Genomic DNA, 24,835 nt, shown 5'->3' on the forward strand with positions numbered 1-24,835 from the left:
TATCTAACATATATAATATATAAATGTATTTAAATATTATATACAGAAATAAATAATTTTTATATAGGTTGTATAATATATATTTTATGTAAAATCAAACTAATTATCTTAGTAGTCATTCATATATATGTAAAGGTTGCCATAAATAATCAAGGGCAATTGATAGGCAATAATATCCCACAGAATCCCCATTATGGCTCAGGAATGAAAAAAGAAGCCTTGTAGATGAGAAAGGGAAGCATAATCAACTCTCCATTACTCATTCATGAGGATCTAAATAATATGAGAAAAGCTCTTAGGCCAGTCTTGACACTGGGTTACTGTGATTTCAGAATTATTGTTTTATCCCAGTATACAGAATCCTATATTACTGGGAATAATAGAAGGGAATAAGTAGTTTTCAGTAAATAATTAAAGCAATATACTTGCTTTTACAGTCTGGGAAAGAAAGAAAGAAAGAAAGAAAGAAAGAAAGAAAGAAAGAAAGAAAGAAAGAAAGAAAGAAAGAAAGAAAAGAAGGAAAGAAAGAAATGGCAAAAATATAGCAAACTATGATTTTGGGTAATTTGGATATTCTTGATTTTGAACCAAAGTTCTTATAATCAGTCACCAGTTGTTAAATTTTAGTAGCTAGACTAAAAATGTCTTCTATGTCATTAACACTAAGAATGCTCCCTTTTGCCCATGCTGAATTCAGGGACCTTCACCAATACCCATTTTGAAATCTGTAGGAAGCCTTTGGCTTTCAATGTTAATTAATTTCTTGCAGAGGATTTGTACTTCATTGTGAATAAATACAATAGTTTTAATTGTGGAAATACCCAGTTCAAAGAAAAAAATAGGTAAGCAGTTAATCTATATGATACATATGATATATAGATATAGATAGAACAGCATATTTTATTTATTTTTTAATTACAGTTGACATTCAATAATAAGTCCAGTACCTCTATTAAGGGTATGTGTGCTTTGCTTTGCAGGAAACTCTGAATGCCAGTATTATGTCTGGGCAATTATAGCCTCCTTGGTTTTAGCTCTGGTTATATCACTGATCTTCAATGTTTCCCACTATGTGGAAAAGCAGCGACAAGGTAAGACATTTTGAGAAACAGCCATATGGGACCTGCTTGAATCGAAACTGATTCCCTGGAAAACCTACGGAAGAAGACAATTTTATAAAATGTTATGAAATAAGATATTTTTATCTATAGAAAATCTACTTGACACATTTTCACCCTAAGGGTTATCTTAATTTAAGAATTCAATCATAGCCTTTCCTGTTTGGCTCAGTGGTTACAGCGACGGCCCAGATGGCCCAGGAACTGAAGGGCTGCAGGTTCAATTCTGATCAAGGGCACATACCTCCATTGCAGGCTCGATCCCCATCCCCAGTCGGGGTGCGTATGGGAGGCAACCAATTGATGTGTCTCTCTCACATCAATGTTTCTCTCTCTGTTTCTCCCCCTCCCTTCCACCCTAAAAATCAATGGAAAAATATTCTTGGGTGAGGAGTAACAGCAACAACAAAAAAGAACGCAGTCATATTAGAAATATTGAAGACTCCCAATCTTCATTTTGTCTTTGCCTTAAGGTATAGAGTAGGAAGAGATTGTCCTAATAAAACCTGTTTTTCCTTCTCCAATTAAACAACCTATTAAAGTAGTCTATCCTGGAACAGCCATAAAGCTTCTCCCTGACACATGATGAGAAAACTGAAGACTGGCTCTTTCAGGTTCCACTGGAGCCTACTCAAACTTCTCAGCTGGTGTCAGGGCCTCCACAGTGCAGAAGACTCTTTGGGGATCAGAAGGAAACTGAACCATGGGCTTGTGTTTAAACACTCGTAGGGCCTAGGAGGGCAGGTCAAAGGGACCTGCCACTGTCAGCTTTTCTTTTCAACAAGCTGAGCAACAGTTTTAAACATATGAATTTCACTCTAACGTGCATTATTGAAATAGGGTAGTGCCCAACAACTAGCGAAATCTTTGCACAATGTAGGCATTCAACATATGTACAATGAATGCATGAATTGATTGAATGGGTAGATGGATGGATGATGGGTGGATGGATGGATAGAAAAATTCAACTATTTTGGGGTGGGGATCTTAATATTCTAGAACCAACAAACTATTAGGGACAAAACATGTAAATGATAATAAACAAATAGAAAAGACAAACACATCTTCTTTTAACAGATGAAAATAATAAAATGAAATTAACCAAACCAAGTTAGACACATGTGACCAAGAAACACATCATAAAGCTAAATGGGAACGTTGGTCAGATTCTAAGGAGAGTCCTTGTTTGTCTTAGGAGTGTCTTCTCCATTGCTGCTAACAAATGCACAATATGAAGAGGAAGGCATCATTGTCACATGGGTCTGAAAATGAAGTGGTATAGCTGAGGTCACACATCTATTTAATAGGAAAATCAAGGATAAGTGCTCAGTTTTTCTAATTCTCTGTCCAAAATGGCGTCCACCAGCTCGTGCTGACCAAATGTCCTCAGCCAGAAACCCTACACTCTTTTAGGGTCTCTATTACATCCTTTCTATGCTTAAGATGAAATTCCAGACAAGCAACGCTTTTTCATTAGCAGTGATATTAGTAATTACTTTTAAAATCAAATACTTTTCAAAGTTTATATCAGATGCACAAATGACCCATCATCAGACATCTTCTTTAAAAAGTTTCCTTCCTTTATAGAAAGAAAATGAGCTAAGATTAGTACTTTTCTTTATTAGTACAGTAGCTTAAAATGAATATATTTTAAATTTTATTAAAGTGTCTTATGAATGCAGATAATATTTTCACCCGAGTTAGAAAAACTGAATTGAGAACGATAGAAGTGAAATAATTGAAGGGGGAAACCAGGACAGCAATATGCATATGAACTACTGCTCTTCTCTTCCATTGCTTCCAGTGGCAATCATTTGGAGATTTGTGTGGGGCCAGAGAAACATGTGGGTTTTCCAATTCTCATTTTTGATAATTTATACGTTGAAATTTATTTATCCATATCCATACCATTTTGCCACCATACAAACTCCTTTGGGGAATTGTTTGCTTATCATAGTTAATTGATCACTGCTAAAAGAGTAGCAGGTTTTAAGTTTTTTAAGACAGATTTATTTTTATTTCTTTTCAGTACAAATCCTTACTGCCTCTAGCATACTGTTAGAAGCACCTCTCACCAACACCAGAGAGGTGTGACTGGACAGCCCCGAGTTAGTGGAGAGGGCTTTTCCCAACCTCATATAAATGAATTTATACGAGAAACCTTGCCTGCATAGTGAAAAAACCACTTTATTAAAGCATACACCTTTATTGAAAGAGCAAAGCAAGCAAAACCTTTACAGCTGGCTTATGAGCACAGATGGGCTCTAAGCTAATTTGAAGAGCAGGTTGGGTGGGGGTCCGAGGCGTTATATACCTCCTGTCTATAGGTTTCAAAATTCCTCTGCTGAATATTTTGGTACAGATTAATTCTCAAGGTCCCTATTTACTTTGTTGTGGACTTCCCAGAATTCATGAAAAGCACCTGGCAACTTCATCTTTTTTTATATATATATTTTAAATTCTTTATTAGTTAAGGTATTACAAATGTGTCCCCCCCATTAAACCCCTATCCTCCCCCCCCCCACTCATGCTCTCATCCCCCTGTTGTCCATGTCCATTGGTTTGGCTTATATGCATGCATACAAGTCCTTTGGTTGATCTCTTCCCCTTGCCCCCTCCCTCCCCTACTTTCCCTCTGGGGATTAATAGTCTGATCGCTGTTTCTCTGACTTTGGATCTGTCCCTGTTCATCAGTCTATGTTGTTCTCTATATTCCACAAATGAGTGAAATCATGAGGTATTTATCTTTCTCTGACTGGCTTATTTCACTTAGCATAATGCTCTCCAGTTCCAACCATGCTGTGGCAACTTCATCTTGCCAGGTCTTGAAACTGCTGGCTTCTCTGCTTCAGGAGTAAAACTGCCCTTTTTTTCTTTTCCCCTTTCTCCTCTCTTTCTGCATTCTCTCATTAGGGAGGTTTTATTAACCATTTGCTCTCCTGTCCTCGGCTGGGGAAGATAATGGCTTGTTAGTTAAAAGCTGGCTGGAATTGCCCACACTGTCTAGCCTTGTTTTAACTTTCTTCTCAGTTTTCCTATTCCTCCTGCCCTGGAATCCTATAACAATACCATAAGTAAATCTATTGCCCTAAAGCAGTATAGAGGGAAATCACATTTTTTTAAAAAACAGGAAATAATAAATTACATTCATTGATGTATTTTAAAAAGTCAGTTTCAGTCACCTCGCTTTTAAGTCAACCTGATATTAAATTAGAACTCTGTTTTCCTGGGAGATCTTATACAAGTAGTATAAGCTCTCAGAGTTTCAGTTTCCTTATCTACAAAGTGTTGTAAATATCATCTTCTAGACTATAGGGTTCTTGTGAGAATTACACCGATACAGCAGTCCCCCTTATCCAGGCGGGATACGTTCCAGGACCACCAGTGGATACCTGAAACTGTGGATAGTACCAAATCATTCATATATATATATATATATATATATATATATATATATATATATATGTATTATATTTTTTCTCACATGTATGTACCTATGGCAAAGTATAATATTTATATTAAGTATAGTAAGGGATGAATAATAATATAACGATATAGAAAAATTACAATAAAATAAGGGTTATTTGCACACGAACCCTGTGATACCATGGCAATCGAGTTGATAACTAAGAGGGCTGCTAAGTGACTAATGAAATGGGCAGGGAGTGTGTACAGTTTGGATAGGCTGGCCTCAGGGTGATTCACGTTCCAGGTGAGACATAGTGGGACAGCTCAAGATTTAATCATGCTGCTTGGAATAGCATGTAATTTAAAATGCATGTATTGTTTATTTCTATGTAATATTTGTGAACCTCAGTTGACTGTGGGAAACTGAAACCACCAATAAGGGGCGGGGGGCTACTGTACCTCATCACAGGGATAGGGACTTAGTAGGTGGGTCCTGCACACATCACCATTCTTGATGGCCTCCGTGCCTCCTTCCCTCACTCCACAAACATTTGTAAGGAGTTACTATGGGCACATTTTATCCCACTTAATTTTAATGCCTGTTATTTCAGTGAACATGAGTTCTTCTGGCTTCTCTGCTCCCACCATTCCTATACTCTCTAGGCCCCATCCAGCTGCCATCTCACGTCCTGTCCCCACCTCTGGTAATCACAATCACCTGAGTTTTAGCAATAACTGTTGTGTTCATTTAAGTCACAGGTTCATCTTAGCGAATTTTCTGTAGGTTTTCAAAGAATTGGCTCTAAACATTAGCCTATTGCAAATTATTTTATTTGAGATGCGATGTGTCCTCCTGAGGTGGTGCACACAACCCTGGGTACTTTATTAGTGTGCAACCTAAGATTAGCTTTGGAGCAATGTTTATGCTGAAAGAATGCCCTTCATTCTCATCCCCTCTCCTTTTTCTTTTTTTTTTAAAAATATATTTTATTGATTTTTTACAGAGAGGAAGGGAGAGACATAGAGAGTTAGAAACATCGATGAGAGAGAAACATCGATCAGCTGCCTCCTGCACACTCCTTACTGGGGATGTGCCCGCAACCCAGGTACATGCCCTTAACCGGAATCGAACCTGGGACCTTTCAGTCTGCAGGCCGACGCTCTATCCACTGAGCCAAACCGGTTTTGGCCCCTCTCCTTTTTCTGTCTGCTGTCCCTTTCTATCCTCTCCAGCTTCTCCCAAATATTAGTAATATCTGCCTACGTTCTATTACATTTGAACAAATAGCATTAGTTTCTTCCCACCCAGAGATTCCAGGTGGATTTGGGATTAGCTCCTTGCTTTGTTTCTGCCAGACAGACAGACAGACAAACATACAGACAGACTAGAAGAGATTCCATCCCATTAGCCAGCTTTTCTGTCACTTGGTCTGGGAATACAATACCCCTGTATCTGACCTCATGTAACTTTCTTTTTAATTTAATATTTTTATTGTTGACACTATTGCAGATGTCCCCCATTTTCCACCCTTTTCCCACCTCCACCCAGTCCCTGCTACCGCCCTTGGCCCTCCCCACACCATTGTCTGTGTCCATGGGCTATGCATAAGCATTCTCTAGCTAATCCCATCACCTTATTTTTGCATCTTTGTGCTATATTTTTGTGGTTAAGAAACTTGCAAAATATAACCCCACCTTGGCAAACAGTCAGTGAGTAAGTTTTGCTAGTGTATTAAATAGTTTACAAAAGACAATCTCTATCCCAGCAGCAGTATAGTATCTACACATTCGATCAGATAGACACGATAAGCCTCTCCTTGATGTTTTCTGTAGCTGTGCTAGGTAGAAGCTTTGAAATGGAGTTCTTCCTTCCATGCAAAATAAATCTTTCATTTTTATGTAATTCTTTGTCCAAACTTATTCTTAAGATTGAATATGTTGTGTGTTTTTTTCTGATAGAATTGCATTCATTGTTTTCCTCCTTTAAAGCAAAAAAATAATCTTTATCCAGCCTTTCTTCTCTGTCTGAGGGGGATAAACAAGTGTATGGTTTGCTAGTACATCAAAGTCCTATCAGTATATCTCCTGTTCACTAGAAAATTATGTCACATTTTTCACATTAAAATGTATCAAAGATTTTTTTATTATGGAGTTTCAGCCATGTGCGATTGTTTCTGGTTGTTAAGTATTGTGCATGGAAGGGTGAACATTATGCAGGGGAAAACAAAAGCAAATGTTTGCTCACACCCTCTCAGCTCTGAACCCAAAACAACCAAGTGATTGTATCTGAATCACAGGGCAGGATTATGAGAACTCACCCAGCTCTTCTCAAACAGAGTCTTGCCAATGTAACTGCTTTACAGCAAAATAAAAGCTGTTTTTTGTCTTACTGATTATCATTGAGATGACAAGGTAGCTTTTAAATCCTTCCAGTTATTTGTAAAGAAACTTCTAAGCCCTCAGGACAGAGGAAACCCTTTCAGGAGCCGGAGCTTCTTTCTCCTTAGCTGGAACCTCCAGACTTCATTACGACTCCCCTCTTTGAGGAGCTCATATCCTACCCAGTAAAACTGAAAACTCCTTACTGTAAACCTGAATCCACACAAGTCCTGAGTGTCCTGCTCCAGATTACACATTGAAATCCCAAGAGTAGCATGGAATGTGTAGTATCCTTGAACTTTTTATTTTTTATTTTTTGAGTTCTTCCATTCAGAGTGCTTCCTCCATACAGCTGGTCTTGCCACACATTTTTTTATTTTAGCTGTGACTTTTTTTCTTTTTAGAGTAGCATTATACTAGATACTTTCATGTTTTATTTTAGTTCTTTCATGTTTTATTTTAGTTCTCTTTCCTTTTACCTAAGCAACACATTATTATATTGTATCCTTTACATAATTGACTCTACTTCCTTTTTCCCATAAAGCTTTTTGTTCTAAAACTCTTCTTTGCATTTTCTTTCTATAGAGCTGTTCTTTTACACATTATATGAACAGACTTTCCAGGCACCAACATCATACTCCAGCCACCTCCACAAGAAAACCCACATTATCTTTTAGTTTGTTTGGGGAAATATTTGTACTCCATATCTATTTTTCTTATTCTATTTAAGTAATGTCACTCTTTATTTTTGTTTTCACATTACTTTTTATCCTTTCTTTCAATTTAATGCTCAGATGGTGACAGCCCCTCTGCCGAAGGTGAGATTTGGTGATTCTGGATCAAGTTTTACTTATATTTTACTTATTACTTTTACCAGTAAAATGGCATCTTAACTATATCAGTTGTTTTCTGCTAATCCATTTAATGAAGAAACTTCCCAATTCAAATCAGCACAATTAAATTGTGGATTTAGAATGTATAATATTGAAAATTAACTTTGACATTTTATATGATGTTATTACAAAATTTATTTTATTTATCTTCTACATCTGCTTGCCTGGCATAGGCATTATTATCCTTACTTATGGGTAAAATGAGAATCTGTCTTGAAGTGATTTGCATGTGTTACATGGCAAATGCATCAAAGAACTGTTACCTAAATCCAATGTCTTCTGATTTCTCACCTTAAATTTATTCCATGATACATCAGGCTATTCTTGTGTATGTACTTTAACTCCAGACAAATATGAATGGTTACTGATGACCTGAATATAAACATTCTGTCATATAAAAAAAATCAGCACATACTTTATACTTTCCAGTTTATAATTTTCTGACTTATGTTAACTATTTTTTATTCTTATGCTCATTGATACTGTTAGTTTCTCAAGTTTCTGATTTTGTTGGGCTTCCATTAACTGTGGTTTGTGCAACAGCAGGTGCTTCTCCTATAGCTATGTGCTCTCATGTTGAGAAAACTAATCTAAAGGTAGTTGACAACAACACCATTTTTTATATGTAGCTCATGGTGGGGCATTTCTTATGGGCTAGAAGAGTATTTTGGATATATCCTCAATGGATTACCTTCATCATTTTTCTTCCAATAGCTGCTTAGTTTTGCAAAAACTTTCTGCATTTGATCCTTCACAGAATTATTCCAAACACGCTGACATGTGACATGTCCATTTCATCCTCCAATGTAATGATTTTAATATGTTCTTCCAGTAATGTTTCTCTAACAGTTAATGACCTCTCTGGAGAACAACTTAACTTTGCTGCACATAAATCTACCCAAAAAATAATCTTTGTAGTTGTTTGGTGATTCACTCAATTATTTGGAAATGTTTGTACTAGTTCCTTACCAATGCACATATGTTAAAGCTGAAAGATCACTATTTGGTTACTACTGTGTCTGAATCATTGTCAGAGACTTAGATAATACTGCGCTTCATTTTTATAGAGATAACTTCTGCAAGATTTTGGCTTTTATTTAATACCAAGTTAAATAATATATAATAAAAATATAATAAATATCATATTATATACATTCACCCAGCTCAACATCAAAGAAAATTTATTGATGAACAGATAATACAAACTTCATAATATTGATTTTTTAAAAATCCTTACCCAAAGATATGCTTATTGGCTTGAGGAGAGAGAGAGAGAGAGAGAGGTGAGAAAGAACATCAATTGGTTGCCCTCCATATGTGCTGCCAGGCGATCCAAGCTGCAACCTACGTATGTGCCTTGACTGGGAATCGAACCTGTAACCTTTCGGTATACAGGACAACACTCTAACCAACTGAGCCACCTGGCCAGGGCCAAAATACCACTGTATTGTTCTTAATTATTGAAACTGTACTCTGAATTTGCCTTAATGTTCTTCAATAATTAATTCTAAATGCCTTTCACCAAAAAGAGAAATTCTTGAGACTATTTTAAAAGTTTTAAATACATATATTTAATTGTAAATAAAAAACTTCCTTTTATTTATTTGCCTTTGAACCAGTACCTTCAAGGTTCTACAGTGGGTTACTTTCTGAGAATTGACACATCATTTTTTCATGGTTTTACAATCCTACATCAGATCTCTGATCAGTCTTGTTACTGTAGACCAGCGTACTGTTTCTTCTAAAAGCCATTTTACTGCATGTGTTTTTTATTAAATTTAGGGTGACATTGGTTAATGAGATCATATAGGTTTTAAGTGTACATTTCTATGATACATGATTTATATATTGCATTCTGTACCCACCACCCAAAATCAAATAATCTTACATCATCACATATTTGGCACCCTTTACCCTTTATTAACCACCCCCCCAATACTTTCTCATCTTGTAACCACTCATTGTCTATGTTTATGAGTTTTATATTCCACATATGCATGAAATCATATGCTTCTTAGCTTTTTTCTGACTGGCTTATTTCGCTTAGTATAATAGTTTCAAGGGCCATCCATGTTGTTGCAAATAGCAATATGTCATCTTTTCTTATGGCTGAGTAGTATTCCATAGTATATATGTACCACAACTCTTTATTCAGTCCTCTATATAAAGACACTTTGTTTGTCTCCATGTCTTGGCCACCATGAATAATGATGCAATGAATATCGGGGTGCATGTATCTTTTCAAATAAATGTTTTTGAGTTATTTTAGATAGATACCCAGAAGAGGGACTGCTGGGGCACATGGTAACTAAAAATATTCTTAATATTTTTGAGGAACCGCCATACTGTTTTCTATCCTGGCTGTTCCAGTTTACATTCCCACCACCAGTGAAGGAGGGTTCCTTTTTCTCCACAACCTCTCCAACACTTATTTTATCTATCTTGTTGATAGTAACCATTCTAACAGGTGTAAGGTGGTATTTCACTGTAGTTTTGATTTGCATTTCCCTAAATAGTGAAGTTGAACATCTTTTTATATTTCAATCAGCCATTTGTATGTCTTCTTGGGAGAGTGTCTATTCAGGTCCTTTGCCCATTTTTTAATGGATTGTTTGTTTGTTGTTGAGTTGTATGAATTCTTTATATATTTTGGATAATGAACCCTTGTCAGAGCTGTTATTTGCAAATATCATCTCCCATTCGCTTGGCTGCCTCTTTGTTTTGTTGTCAGTTTCTTTGGCTGTACCAAAGCTTTTTAGTTCGATATAGTACCATTAATTTATTTTTGCCTTTACTTCCCTTCCCTTTGGGGTCAAATTCATAAAATATTCTCTACGACCATGGTCCATAAGTTTAGTATGTATATTTTCTTCTATGTAATTTATTGTTTCGGATCTTATATTTAAGTCTTTGATCCATTTTTTTTTAAATATTTTATTGATTTTTCACAGAGAGGAAGGGAGAGGGGTAGAGAGTTAGAAACATCGATGAGAGAGAAACATCGATCAGCTGCCTCCTGCACGCCCCCTACTGGGGATGTGCCCGCAACCAAGGTACATGCCCTTGACTGGAATTGAACCTGGGACCCTTCAGTCCGCAGGCTGATGCTCTATCCACTGAGCCAAACCGGTCAGGGCCTTTGATCCATTTTTGATTAATTTTTGTACATGGGGACAAACTGTAATCTAGTTTCATTCTTTTGCATGTGGCTTTCCAATTTTCTCAGCACCATTTATTGAAGAGGCTTTCTTTTCTTCATTGTGTGTTTTGGGCTTCTTCATAACAAATTATTTTCCCATAAACATGAGGTTTTATTTCTGGGCTCTCAATTCCATTCCATTGGTCTGTGTGCTTGTTTTTCTGCCAATACTATGTTGTTTTCTGTTATCCGATCTCTATGGTATAATTTGAAGTCAGGGAATGTGGTACCTCTGGCTTTGTTCTTTTTTCTCTGGATTGCTTTGGCTTTTTTGGGTCTTTTGTGGTTCCATACAAATATGACAATTTTTTATTCTGTTTTTTTTTATCTTCCCATTTCATTGTGTCTTTTTCAATCTTTTTAAATAATGCTTTAGAGTTTTCAGTATATAGGTTCTTCATATCCTTTGTTAAGTTTATTCTTCTGTATTTTATTTATTTTGTTGCAATGGCAAAAGAATTTTTTTCATTTCTTTTTCTGAAGTTTCATTGTTAGTATATAGGAAAGTAGTGGATTTTTTGTACATTGACTTTGTATCCTGCAACTTTGCTGTATTTGTTTATTGTTTCTAATAATTTTTCTGTTGAGCCTTGAGGATTTTCTATGTATAGAATCATGTCATCTGCAAAAAAGTGACCCTTTTACTTCTTCCTTAACTATTTAAATGCCTTTTATTTCTTCATCATGCCTGATTGCTCTGGCTAGGACTTCCAGAACTATGTTTACTAAGGGTGGTAAGAGTGGGCATACTTGTCTTGTTCTGATTTTAGAGGAAAAGCTTTCACTTTTTTACCATTGAGTATGATTTTATTTTTTCCTTCTTCTTTTAAATTTTTTTATTGATTTCAAAGAGAGGAAGGGAGAGGGAGAGAAAGATAGAAGCATTACTGATAGAAGAGAATCATCAATTGGCTACCTCCTGCATGTCCCCACTGGGGACCCAGCCTGCAACCCAGGTAATATGCTCTGACTGGGAATCAAATGTGACCTCCTGGTTCATGAGACAACACTCAACCACTGAGCAACACTGGCCGGGCACCACTAAGTATGATTTTAGCTGAGTGTTTCTCATAGATGGCCTTAATTACATAATGATACTCTCCTTCTATACCCATTTTATTGAGTGTTTTAATATAAATGGATGCTGTATCTTATCAAATACATTTTCTGCATCTATTGAGAAGATTATATGATTTTAAGTCTTTCCTTTGTTAATGTGGTGGATTACATTGATTGACTTGTGTATGTTGAATTATCCTTGTGCCCCTGGAATGAACCCCACTTAATTGTGATATATTATTTTTTGGATGTACTGTTGTATTCAATTTGCTAGTATTTTGTTTAGGAGTTTTGCATCTGAATTCATCAGAGATATTGCTGGATAGTTTTCTTTTTTAGTATTATCCTTGCGAGGTTTTTGTATCAGGGTTATGTTGGCCTCATAAATGTTTTAGCAATTTTTTTGGAAGAGTTTTAGGAGGATAAGTATCAAATCTTCTTTGAATATTCAGTAGAATTCACTAGTGAAGCCATCTGGTCCTGGATTTTTATTTTTTGGGAGGTTTTTGATGGTTGTTTCAATTTTCACACTGTTGTTCAGTCTACTTAGATTTTCCATTTCTTCATGATTTAGACTAGGAAGGTTATATAATTCTAGGAACTTACTCTTTTTTCTAGGTTGTTGAATTTAGTGCCATATAGTCTTTCATATTATTCTAGTATGACCCTTTGTATATCTGTAATTTCTTTGGTAACTTCTCCTTTTTCACTTCTAATTTTGTTTATGTGAGAATTTTCTCTTTTTTCCTTAGTGAGTCTAGCCAGGGGTTTGTCAATTTTATTAATCTTTCAAAGAACCAACTCTTTTGCCATTATGTAGTCTTTTTGTTCTCTATTTCATTCAATTTTGCTCTAATTTTTATTATTTATTTTTTTCTGCTGCACTCTGTTTCTATTCCAAATTACGAAGAGAGAATATGGACTATGATTTACCCAATTCAGAGACAATCTTTATCTCTATGTCAAACAGTGGTGGCCAAGTGGTTTGAATAAATATATTAATTGACATTGAGGCTAAGTTCCCCTCATAACCCTCTCTAGAAGACTTAACAAATGTATGTCCAAACATTTATTTATTTTGTCTATTTTGAATATCTTTCAGGTAAAATATACAGGCACTCTGATTACTACGTCCCCAGGTATGTAGAAAATGAGTTATACATTGTGATTCCCAATGAATAAGGGAAAGTAACAAATGCAATATTGCTTATAGGTTTGGCTCAGAGAAATTGTATTTGGGCTAAAAATACAATTAAAAGTGAATTTTAATTACTTTTATTCCTATCTGAAAATTAAAAGCTATAGCATTATTATCTGCCCTAATTACTTACACATCCTGAGCTAATGAGAGAGATGGGTGAAGAATGGAGTGGGACTCTAACCTGTTATCTACAGAATGATCATCAATTTCAAGAGGAAATATCCTAGGTTATAATTCAGATCAGATTGTAAGAATGCAGTCTATGTATAAAAACTGTGTGGCCCTTAAGAATTTAGGGTGAAAATAAATCTGGCAATACCTAATAATATTTAAGGTATGCTTACACACAAATATTGACTAGAATGTTTCATGATATGCTGTTTTTAAGGTTAATGTCAATCACTAGAGAAATGTGATCAATCAACTCTAAAATAACATGCAGTTATAACTTACTCTCTTTATTACTTACTGAGCTAGTTGCAGAGAAATTGCATAGTATGGTACTTTTAAAAAAAGGTTTATGGTGTGAGTTATAGTAAATAAGTTTCATTTTCTTAGTATATTCTGACCAAAATGTGTCATTAGATTGGAGATTTCTCTTTTGGAATTAAAAACAAAACAAAACTAAGTATAGAGAATTTCCTTGAGGACTCTTCAAGACCTTTCTGAAATGGTAGACTGAAAGGCTAAAAGGTATTTCAAAAACACAGAGCTTTCTCACTAGATAGGATAAGATTATAAACTTTTTGTTGGCCTCTTTTTCCTTCTCCAGGTGGAAATGTCTATTTTGGAGGCAGGTTTACACACACACACACATTGTTATGAGTACTGTTAGCCTTGGATTCTATAACATGAGATAATTTTCATGTCATTAGCTCAAATAAAGAGTAATTTGCTGACTTGGTTACAACAATGTATCAAAGACAATCCTACATAGCTATGTATAAGTAAATCTGATGATTGATTTGATACTTGTCATTTGAAGAGTAATTAAGATGCAATAGGATAGAAAATCTTGTGATTTGATCATTTTGCTAAAGATTGGATCAGTAGTTTGGGAGAATGATAAGAGTCAGAAGGGAAAATTGGTAAAATACCCATCTCAAAACAAGCAGGCTCTTTGCTGTAGGGCAAATGTAGAAAAGAGGCTCGTGTGCTTATAACATTCATTTATTTAAGAGCATTCATTCAATAAGTAAGAACTTGGCTAGACAATAGACATACAAAGATGAAAAGATGCAGAATCCTTCAAGGATTTAAAAATCTATCTATTATAGTATATCTTCATTTAGGCAAAATTTGATTATACAAGCACATTTTATCTATAAAAAGTGGTTGGCATGTTAATTCACACATTTGTGTATATGCTTCTCAACTTGCCTATTTCTGATTACATACTTTGGAAGCCAAAATTACCCATGACTTTAAACAACATTTATACAGTCATGGAACCCAAACATATATCTGCCTATTCAAAGAAGTATCTATTAAGCAAATCAAAGTAACACTTACACAAATCAACTTCTGATAGACCCCTGAGCTTGCTCTTTCCTCAATCTGACAACTTTCCAGCCCCTCAAAGTGGCTTTATTTAGTTTTGTAGAAATATCTTTCATTTTTACTCGGATATTGGAACCCCATATTTTTATCATAGATTTTGGAACCGAAAAGAACAATAGGGATTAAATAGTTTAATATCCTTGATTTATAAATAAGAAAATTGTAACTCAGAGAATTGATGCCCAAGGCCACCCAGGCATAAGTAATGATATTTTTTAAAATTGAACTTAATTATTTAATTTACTTAGATAATTTAGAAATTTTTCTACAAAGGACTTAACAATGAAATAATAGTAAAATATAAAAAAAACTTTAAAATGTAAACTAGAGAAAATATATGCGAAAATAGAAAATTTGGGCCCTAGTAAAAAACAATACTATTTTAAATTTTGGAGTGTCATTTAATGTGCTTATTTGTTAGAGGACTATTTCAGACATGTTCTGAGCAATTGAGAATCTGATCTGACCCAAAACTCAGAGATGCACTGGCCTCTGGGATATAAGCTTATTAATTTATTTTTAATAGCAATTCATCTTCCACATAAAACACTGCCACACATTTGTGCTTAAAGGTTATTAGATATTTGCAAAAGACTGAAGCTATTTGGAACTGATAAGTAAAATACATATATACAGACACATATATATGAATTTGCTAGGCAACTGCTTCTGAATAATTTTTTATTTGAGATGATTAATCATCTGAGACCTGCCTATAGACTCAGGGCACTGCATTATAAACCACATCTTATTTTCATTCATAATGAATGAAATGATGTTCATTTTTTGGATATGATTTATCATTTGCAGATTGTATCTGCTATTTGTGTGAGCTTTGAAAATAAATGGATTGTCTTATTAAAAATTCTTCACCTTTTGCTATTATATTCTCTGCATAGCCAGAGAAAAACCATGAGCAGTGTCTCCTCCATATCCCAATATTAAGCTGCATTGAATTACTGATGGAAAGAAAGGTTACAAATGAGTTTCTTTTATAAGATAAAAGCCAGCATCTGGACTTTTCAAACCATTTTATCCAGGTATCATTTGATCTGTAATTTTTTAAGGACATCTACTTGCGATTTACATATATTCTGTCTTCTTTCAGAAGCATGATGAGTAATATAGCTGTTAAGCCTTGAGATAAGAGTTCTTTTTTTCTTTCGATGCAATTCCCTCCAGCTCTCCGTGATATGTAATCTCAAAGTTAAAGCAGTTGCTACTATTTTATGAAATGTCACTCTCACTGCCTGGTAGGTCTCTGTTCCCAGACTGCTATTGTGAAAGCTGGTCACCAGGGCCATCTTTACTGTCTGGTGACAATGGTGGATGTCTGCTGTATTCCTAATAGGATTACTCAGATGAGGCTGTAAGGAAACTTAACCAAACATCAAGAGCAAATAGGGCTTTAGGACCAGACTTGCATTACAACGCTAGCACTGCCAGCTACTGTCTGTGTATATTTGGACAATTTACCTCTCTGAGCTACAAATTCCTTATATGCACAGTAGGGATCAAAATAAAATGCATCTGAGGGTTCAGTGAGCACTGGCATAAAGAAAAGCTTTCATAATTGGTAGTTATTGCTGACATTACACATAAAGTTAGGGAAAATACATTAGTATTTCTGAATCTCAGGCTTCTCATCTGTAAAGTGGGGAATGATAAGAGTATTTTGGCAGAATTTCCCTGGGTCTTTGATACAATGTATGTAACACATAGAACAGCATCTGGATGTAATAGGCAATCAATCATTTTATTGCACCTGCAAATATTTCTTTGGCCTTTTATTTTTTACACATCCCTGTCAATGAATATTTACTTAGTAATCATAGTTTTAGAGGATTTTTCAGAGTGAAAGTCTGGGCAAGTAAACAGGTAGTACAATGTATAGTTAAAAACACAGATAAGCTAGGTTCTAATCTCAGCTCTGCCACTTACTCTTCTTATGACCTGCAGCAAACATTTACCTCTCTGTGCCTTAAGCTCTTTACCTTTAATATAGGGATGCTATAATGCCTATTTTGTGTGATTGTATAAGGATTAAATGAATATCTAAAATACACTTCATGTAGCATCTGACAAACAGTAAGTGCTAAATAAATACTTGCTATCATTATTCCCTGAAAGAAGGTCCAAAAATGACTTTTCAAATTCATGCACACATGAAGGCAGGCATGCTTGCACACTTGCATTCACTCACTTGCACATAAATGTATCTACATTGGTTGGCCAAGGCTGAACAAGAACAATAGTTTACCTAATATTGAATTAGTTAAGAACTTTGTGTAAAGTGGATTCTAATAAAATAAATACTTTTTCCTTATAGGGAGGATGATTATTATGTTGAAGACACACCAATTTATGGTAACTTAGATAATGTGGTCTCAGGTAAGTTTTATTTTTCCAGAAATTAATACACCCCCCTCACTTAATTCCACAAATAATTTGAGGTGACTTATTTTTGTCACAGTCACATTTAAATATCCCAATGATAACATAAATTCAAGCATGTTTAGCATGTTATTTAGTATGCCTTTCCAAAGACACACATTAAAATTGCATTGCAGCATTAGGTGTAAATTAGCATCCTGTTTTCTATATTCTCTCCATTTCACTCTAGCAGTAATGAGAATACAGGAAGACTCTATTACCATGAATGTTGACACACATAGAATTCTGTGAAATACTATTTCTAGAACAGAAAGTGGCCCAACCAGGTAAACAGTGTTTTATGCACCATATGCAAAAGCAAATCTACAGTGAAATATCTGGAATAATAAATACGTTTTCTGGTTTCCCTTGTGGAAACTTGTTCTTTGTAAGTAGAGACCCTGGGGCTGTTTTGATGGCAAGTCGGGAAAGAGAAGAGCTAAATCTTCATGGAGTGGGTTATATATTTTTGTTCTGATGCAACAGGTCCTCATCAATTCCCTATACCCCTTATTACTTGAAACATCCCAACCACCCAAAACAAAACACCTCAAATTCCTCAAAACAGACCACTGTGATCTGATTGGAGATCCTGATGGGAGGAGCCAGGAGGGTGATGCTAGCACTTAAGCCCATCCTTGCCCTGCAAGCACTTCACTTAATGCAGGACAGGAGAATTGGGCTTCACTCCTGCAGGTCTCTGAGTCTCAACACAGAGATGTCCAGGAATGGACTAAATGGATCTGGATCTCTGTATATCAAAATAGTGTGGAATTCTAAAGTTCGGAATGTGAGAGTTGTATAGGAGTCCAGCATGTATATCATTGTTGTCTTTCTTCCATAGCAAAGTTCCCTCTAATCTCCTCACTCTGAGGAAGCAGGAACTATTTTTCGGTAATGAACTAGTAAAATGAGTTTTCCCTCCTGTTTCACCTTGTGGAATCGTGGTGCTTCCCTATAAGATTTGAGCACTTCATTGTTTATGTATTCTAGTTGTTTAAAGCCACCACATCTACGATTTCCAAGTCTAAGTGAGCACAGGGGTCACTCACACAGGTTCTGATGTGGGAGGTCCAGGAATCTGCTATTTAACAAACCTCCCAGGTGATCCTAAAGCATGTTTTCCATGAACTATGCTTTGAGAAATATCACTCGATGGACCCTTTCTTTTGTGTTGCTTTCAGAAAGGGGTAAGTAATTGGGAGGTACCTTGTACTATAGTAAATATATCTATTTTTTCTATGGGGTCAAATTGGAGCAGTTCACATTTCTGCCAAGTCACTGGCTATCCTACCTGTCACTAATTCTCTTTCCTGTCCCTTTTAAGTAGGTGTATTTGGGGTAAGAAAGGTATGAATGATTCACTAAGCCTGTCCCCACAGGGTGAAATGAATGCAGGTCTGCTGGCTGGTGGATGCTGCACAAAAACTCCACGTACTTAGAGTCAGCATTAGACAGCCCACCTTCAGAACAGCCTGGCTGAACTGTCCTGTCACTCATTTATGGAATAAAAACCATACTCTAAATCCTTTAAAAAAATAGGACGTGAGGTTCAGAATGCCGCTGAGTAAAACATTTTACTCACAGAAATAATTACCAGATTGAAAACATCAATGTAGGTGCACTGTGCATTATGCCACCATACATCATTTGCAGTTACACTTAAATAGAAGAGAACACGGGGAAAAATTTAACTCATGGGATCTCTACAACATCTAAATGGTAGTTTGAAACTGTCATGGCCTACAGTGGTATTTAAAAAAATGGCTAAATGGCTATGATCTAGTCCTTATCCCAAGTGACTTCCCTTTGTCTTATTGTTAATGCTATGGGGCAAAAGACTTCTTACCTAACCTGCAGAGAGCAGATTGTTCTTGCTTACCTCTGCGTTTTCATGATAAAGACAAATTAAATGATTCTTAGAGGTTTCATATTTACAGCTAAGTGTTGCTTGGGTCATGTCTCTTTACTTGTGCCAACATATTTTGTTTTCCCATTGTCAATCATAATCTTTTCAACTCCCAAGAACAAATGGATGAAAATTGCTATGAACAAATGAAAGCCCGACCAGAGAGATCTGTGAATGAACTGCAAGAAGCCACCCGACCTGCACCGGTGAGTTTTGTTTACTGTATCAAGGGTCAAGTTTAGTGGAGATCACAGCTCAGCTGCAGGTTTCAAGAGCAGAGAAAGAGTGCATTCTGATGCACAGTTAAAGTAGCTGTTAGAACATTTAGAGTAAATGTGTCAAGTTTTGGGACCTAAACTCTAAAGGGAAACTCAAGACAAGTAAATGCTACTCAGACTCAAATTCAAAGAGTCAAAACTGTGTACAATTACAAAGGCAATAGATTTGAATGGAAAAGTGAGTTCTCTTCCTAAATAGTCAATTAAAAGAATTATGTGTGTCACAAAGATAAATATAAAAGTTGACACATGTATAAGGCACATAAGACCTAGATGTTAGAAATTTATGGGAAGAGGAGGGAAGGATGAAGGGAGGGAGGGAGGGAGGGGGAGGGAGGGAGAGGTCTTTAGTTAAAAGGTAAATTTAGCTGGATATAAAAGACCATACTTCTATTTTACAAGGCAAATGAATGTAAATTTTAATACAAGTCCTATGGCTTTGGTCTTACAGCAAGAGATGTATTTACACAGAGCTTAATTAGAAATAGGCAGGGAAATAGCTTAAGCAAAAACCTATAAAAACCTAAGGAGAATTGGAGAGTTTCTCCTTTTCCTACCACAATCATTCAACTTCTTCAGACAGAGCACTGACTTCATCAAAAGCCATTCACAGTTCTTAGCCTATGTGCTGCTGAGGTATAAATTTCACTTAAAATAACTCTTATTCCTTCTCCTCCCAGATTTTGTTTTTTCAATGATGTGCACTCTTGCTACTATCTAAAAACAGCCATAGGACAGTATTCCCTATGCAGTTGTGATGTGTCAGGTCTTGTGTTATGTACTTTATAGGCATTATCCTCTTAGATCAGCGGTTCTCAACCTGTGGGTCGCGACCCCTTTGGGGGTAGAACGACCCTTTCACAGGGGTCGCCTAAGACCATCGGAAAACACATATATAATTACATATTGTTTTTGTGATTAATCACTATGCTTTAATTATGTTCAATTTGTAACAATGAAAATACATCCTGCATATCAGATATTTACATTACGATTCATAACAGTAGCAAAATTACAGTTATGAAGTAGCAACAAAAATAATTTTATGGTTGGGGGTCACCACAACATGAGGAACTGTATTAAAGGGTTGCGGCATTAGGAAGGTTGAGAACCACTGTCTTAGATTCTTTGAGGAAGGCAGTATTATTATTCCAATTTGACAGTCTTAAAAAGGATGAAAGACTTGCCCTAAAGCTGTGGTCAGCAAACCACGGCTCGTGAGCCACATGCGGCTCTATGGCCCCTTGAGTGTGGCTCTTCCACAAAATACCACATGCAGGCACGCACGTACAGTGCGATTGAAACTTCATGGCCCATGCGCAGAAGTCGGTATTTTATGGAAGAGCTGGTATTTTGTGGAAGAGCCACACTCAAGGGGCCAAAGAGCCGCATGTGGCTTGCAAGCCACAGTTTGCCAACCGCTGCCCTAGAGCATTCAGGTACTAGGTGGGAAAACAGAATTCAAATTTAGTCCCATCTAACAGAAAATATTCTCCTCTGTAAGATGGATCACATCTTGGAAACTTCCCAATAAGGCAGAATTTTTCTATTTTTCTTTATATGAATTCCCTCCACAGCCAAAATTCTTGAAATTTTAATAAGAAAGCAAGATGTAGTGAAGTCTAAGGAAAGGTAAAGTCGCCCTCTGATAGGCAAATCTGTCATCAGATGTTCAATTAATTGTAAAATGTATTTTTACATAGAAGGAATGAAAAACTGCATGTAATAATATGACCTGCTAAATCCATGACAACCAAAAGAAAACCTCTAAAAGAAGGTTACCATGTAACCACACCATCTGAAATGTAGAAATTCACAGCACCTTAGCTACTAGTAAAAAATCTGAGCATCTGGAATAGAAGTAGCTATTTAATACATATGACTTGAATAGGCCAGCTTTATTTGAGCTACATCTGCTTTTAACTAAAGTGGAAATTGTGCAAAATCTTAAAATGTCCTTAAAAGTTTGCTGTTTTATAAATTATGCTAGAGGCCTGGTGCACAAATTTGTGCATGGATGGGGTCCAGATTGGCCCTGATCAGGCCTGGCTGGCTAGGGGGAGGGGATGTTGGGGTGGGGCCAGCCAGGGAGGGGCCATGGGCAATTGGGGGACTGGCCCTGCCCCCATTTGGGGTAGGGGGGGCGATCAGGGGTGGGGCCGGTAGGAGAGAAGGGCCACTGGTGGCTGGCCAGCCAGCCTCACCCCTTGATCGAACTCCCTGTCGAACCCCTGGTCAAGGGGACAATTTGCATATTAGCCTTTTATTATATAGGCTAATTAAAGTTACTCTAAGTAGATTTGTCTTTATTACATCCTTCTCACAAATTTAGTTTCACTACCTAGAAGTAATTTCTTTACATTTGCTCAATTCCATTTTATTAGAATGATTATCAACAAACACACTGCCCAGTTTGCTACTATAATATTTATTATATTCAATTAAGAAAGCAGAAGGAATCTATGGAATTACGCATAAAGCTTGATGGATGAAGTATCTGTTGGAAAAATGGAAATGAATTCCTTCCCCTTTGAAAATCATATGTACAGTTCAGAACTTGTAATTTCAGCATCTCAATATTCTATTAGCTATGAAGAGTTTATCAGGAAACCTAATCATATAATGAGTCCACAAGAATTCTCATAGCCTAAAAAGTTTGAGGGACACAGTGTGTGCTTGCTCCTCTCTCTTATCTTCATGTCAAACTCTCACATGAATCTCTCCTTTCCCTCCTATGTCAGAAGCACCCTCTCTCCTTTCCAAAGCCAACACTACTGCTTATGCTCTTGACCATTTCTCCTATTTATTTCCAGATCTTTACCTTAAATCATTTGTCTCCATTCTTCACTTTTAAAAAACTAATTCTTACTATCATTACTATTGACCAATATGCACACATCACCCCAATATTTTAAAACACAACAACAAAACTTGACTTCAGCTTGATTAACTCCTAAACTGATTCTTACTTTCCTCTATTGTTTCCATAGATACACATTCTTTTATTTCTGGCCATATATTTTCTACCCATGCACTCAACTGAAATAACACGCTGGAAGTCACAGTGACTACGCCATGTACAGTTTGTGGTTCTTTCTCAGGATCACGGTTTTTGAACTCTGCAGCACTTGATAAGGTTGACCAATTGTTGACCAGACTTATATTGTTGGGAATGCTGTAAGTTATAAGTGCAGAAACCAATTCAAACCACTTTAGGATAAGAGGAAAATCACTGGCTCACATGGGAGGGAGCTGTAAGGGGGCATTTGTTTTTGAGAGGACTGACTACGAGGGCTCTCTTCGCTTCTCCTCCCTCTGTTTCCCTCTGTTACTGACTTCATGCTCTTCCATTACCACGGACTCTTCCCTTGAGGCTGGACAAGCCTCTGGAAGACCCAGGTTTTCTTCCTCCCAACTCCAGGAAACAGCACGTTTTCTATTCCTGCATCTGTGCATCAATCCCAAACGTGCCACACAATTGGCTCTGCTGAAACCACATGCCTTCTATTCTTGGACCAACTTCTGATGCCAGGGGGATGGATGGTGTGATTGGTTCCAGCCTAGGTCACATGCTTAGTCCTGAGCTGGGCTTGGGGTACAGCGCTGTAATCCAGACCAGGGAAGGGAGAGGAATTCCCCAAAGGAAAATGAAGAATTATCCAGTTTGCCTAAAATAGAGAGTTTATGCAGGGGAGTAGTAGGAATCAATATTTAAAAGGTGGAGTAGTATCAAGCATGGAAAACCTTGAATGTCAGGATATGAAATTCAGACCTTAGTCTATAGGCTAACATTTTGGAGACATGATAGTAAAAATATGCAAGTTGTGCCTTAGGAAGGAATTTTGAATATAGCATATAAGCTAACTGGCAGCTAAAGCCCAGAAAACAAGCTTTTGCTTTTCAGAGAACTTAGAAATTCCCAGAAGTCATCAAAGTGACAGAATGGGCTAACAATGAAAAAATTAACATGCCTCTCTTTTTAGGCAATTCATGAATCACAGATGTTTTACGCCTCACTGAATCACAATTGTGAGGGGAAGCCCAGAAAGCCCAGGAAACAAAATACTTATGTGTCAGACAAGAATGAAGATGAGCTGTTACCTGGAATGAACACCAGCCTTCCTGAGACTACCCTGGTGTACAGTCTCCCACCCGCGAGCCCGGCAATAGAGGAAAACATTCATGATGATCCCGTTAGACTGTTTGGATTGATTCGTGCTAATAAAGAACCTGTGAATTAGCTGGATTATGATTCAGCTCTTATTGAAGAAGACTGGGGGGAAAACCCACAAAAAACCCCACACAAGATCTCTCTATGACACAGCATAATGTGGCAGGGTGACGTATGATCATCTGTTGGTGGGATGGTGGTTTACCTTCTTATCCAGAACTTACGTTCTTGCACACTGAATGGAATGTCATGAAAATTAGTTTTTTGAATTAGTTATTTGAATTCACTTGACAAATGTCTAGTAGTCAAATGTAAAATAAAATCAAGTTTATAAATTGAGCTTGATGGCAATGTCACAACTTCACCAACAATGATTAATACTCAGTGAAATAAAACCAAAACAACTTTTAAGCATTAAGCGTGTTCTGGAACACATTAGAAAAAGAATAAAAGACCATTTTTAAAAACATTTCTCTTTTCTAACCAAGGTGAAATACCCCATAATTGGAAGAAATTTCTTTTTATTTTATTGAAAGTATTGGGGCAACACTGATTAATAAAATTATATAGGTTTCAGGTGTACAATTCTTTACTATATCATCTATATATTGAGTGTGTGTGCAGCACCGCAAGTCAAGTCTCCTTCCATCCTCATTTATCTCCCCATGTGCCCTCTTCTTCTTCTCCCATTTCCTTCTGGTAATCATAATACTATTGTCTGGGTGATGAAGGTTTTTATTTGTTTGTTTGTTTAATCCCTTATCTTTTTCTCCTAGCCCCTTAACTCCCACCCCCTCTGACAGCTGTCAGTCTGTGTTCTGTAACTTTGCGTGTGCTTTTATTTTGTTTGTTCATTTTGTTCATTAAATTCCACATATAAGTGAAATCATATGGTATCTGACTTTCTCTGGCTTATTTCACTTAGCCTAATACTCTCCAGCTTCATACATGCTGTACCAAAAAGTAAAATTTCCTTTTTTTTTTTTCAGCCCAGTTGTATTCCATTGTGTAAATGTACCACAGCTTTTTTATCCACTCGCCTACTGATGGGCACTTGGGCTGCTTCCAAATTATGGCTATTGCAAATACTGCTGCAATTAATATGAGTCCATATAGTCTGTCAAATCAGTGTTTCGGGTTTATTGGGATATATTCCCAGAAGTAAAATTGCTGGGTCATAAGGTGGAAGAAATTTCTGATTGAAAAGCATGGGAGGCATTTAAATAC

At 36.5% G+C, this 24,835-nt stretch overlaps 1 protein-coding gene across 1 annotated transcript in view; it reads left to right on the top strand.

Moving 5' to 3' along the window:
- The window catches only part of LOC102441618 (T-cell receptor-associated transmembrane adapter 1), a 28,106-nt gene extending 4,428 nt beyond the window's left edge, over positions 1-23,678 (top strand). The window contains exons 2-6 of the mRNA XM_023754961.1: positions 981-1,091; positions 13,159-13,195; positions 17,147-17,208; positions 19,277-19,365; positions 23,421-23,678. Coding sequence (XP_023610729.1) covers positions 981-1,091; positions 13,159-13,195; positions 17,147-17,208; positions 19,277-19,365; positions 23,421-23,678 — 557 coding nt within the window. The remainder of the gene's footprint in view (positions 1-980; positions 1,092-13,158; positions 13,196-17,146; positions 17,209-19,276; positions 19,366-23,420) is intronic.
- The last annotated feature ends 1,157 nt before the right edge of the window (positions 23,679-24,835 follow it).

This window comes from Myotis lucifugus, unplaced genomic scaffold (assembly GCF_000147115.1).
Source record: "Myotis lucifugus unplaced genomic scaffold, Myoluc2.0 scaffold_67, whole genome shotgun sequence".
In the NCBI taxonomy this organism is placed as follows: Eukaryota; Metazoa; Chordata; class Mammalia; order Chiroptera; family Vespertilionidae; genus Myotis; species Myotis lucifugus.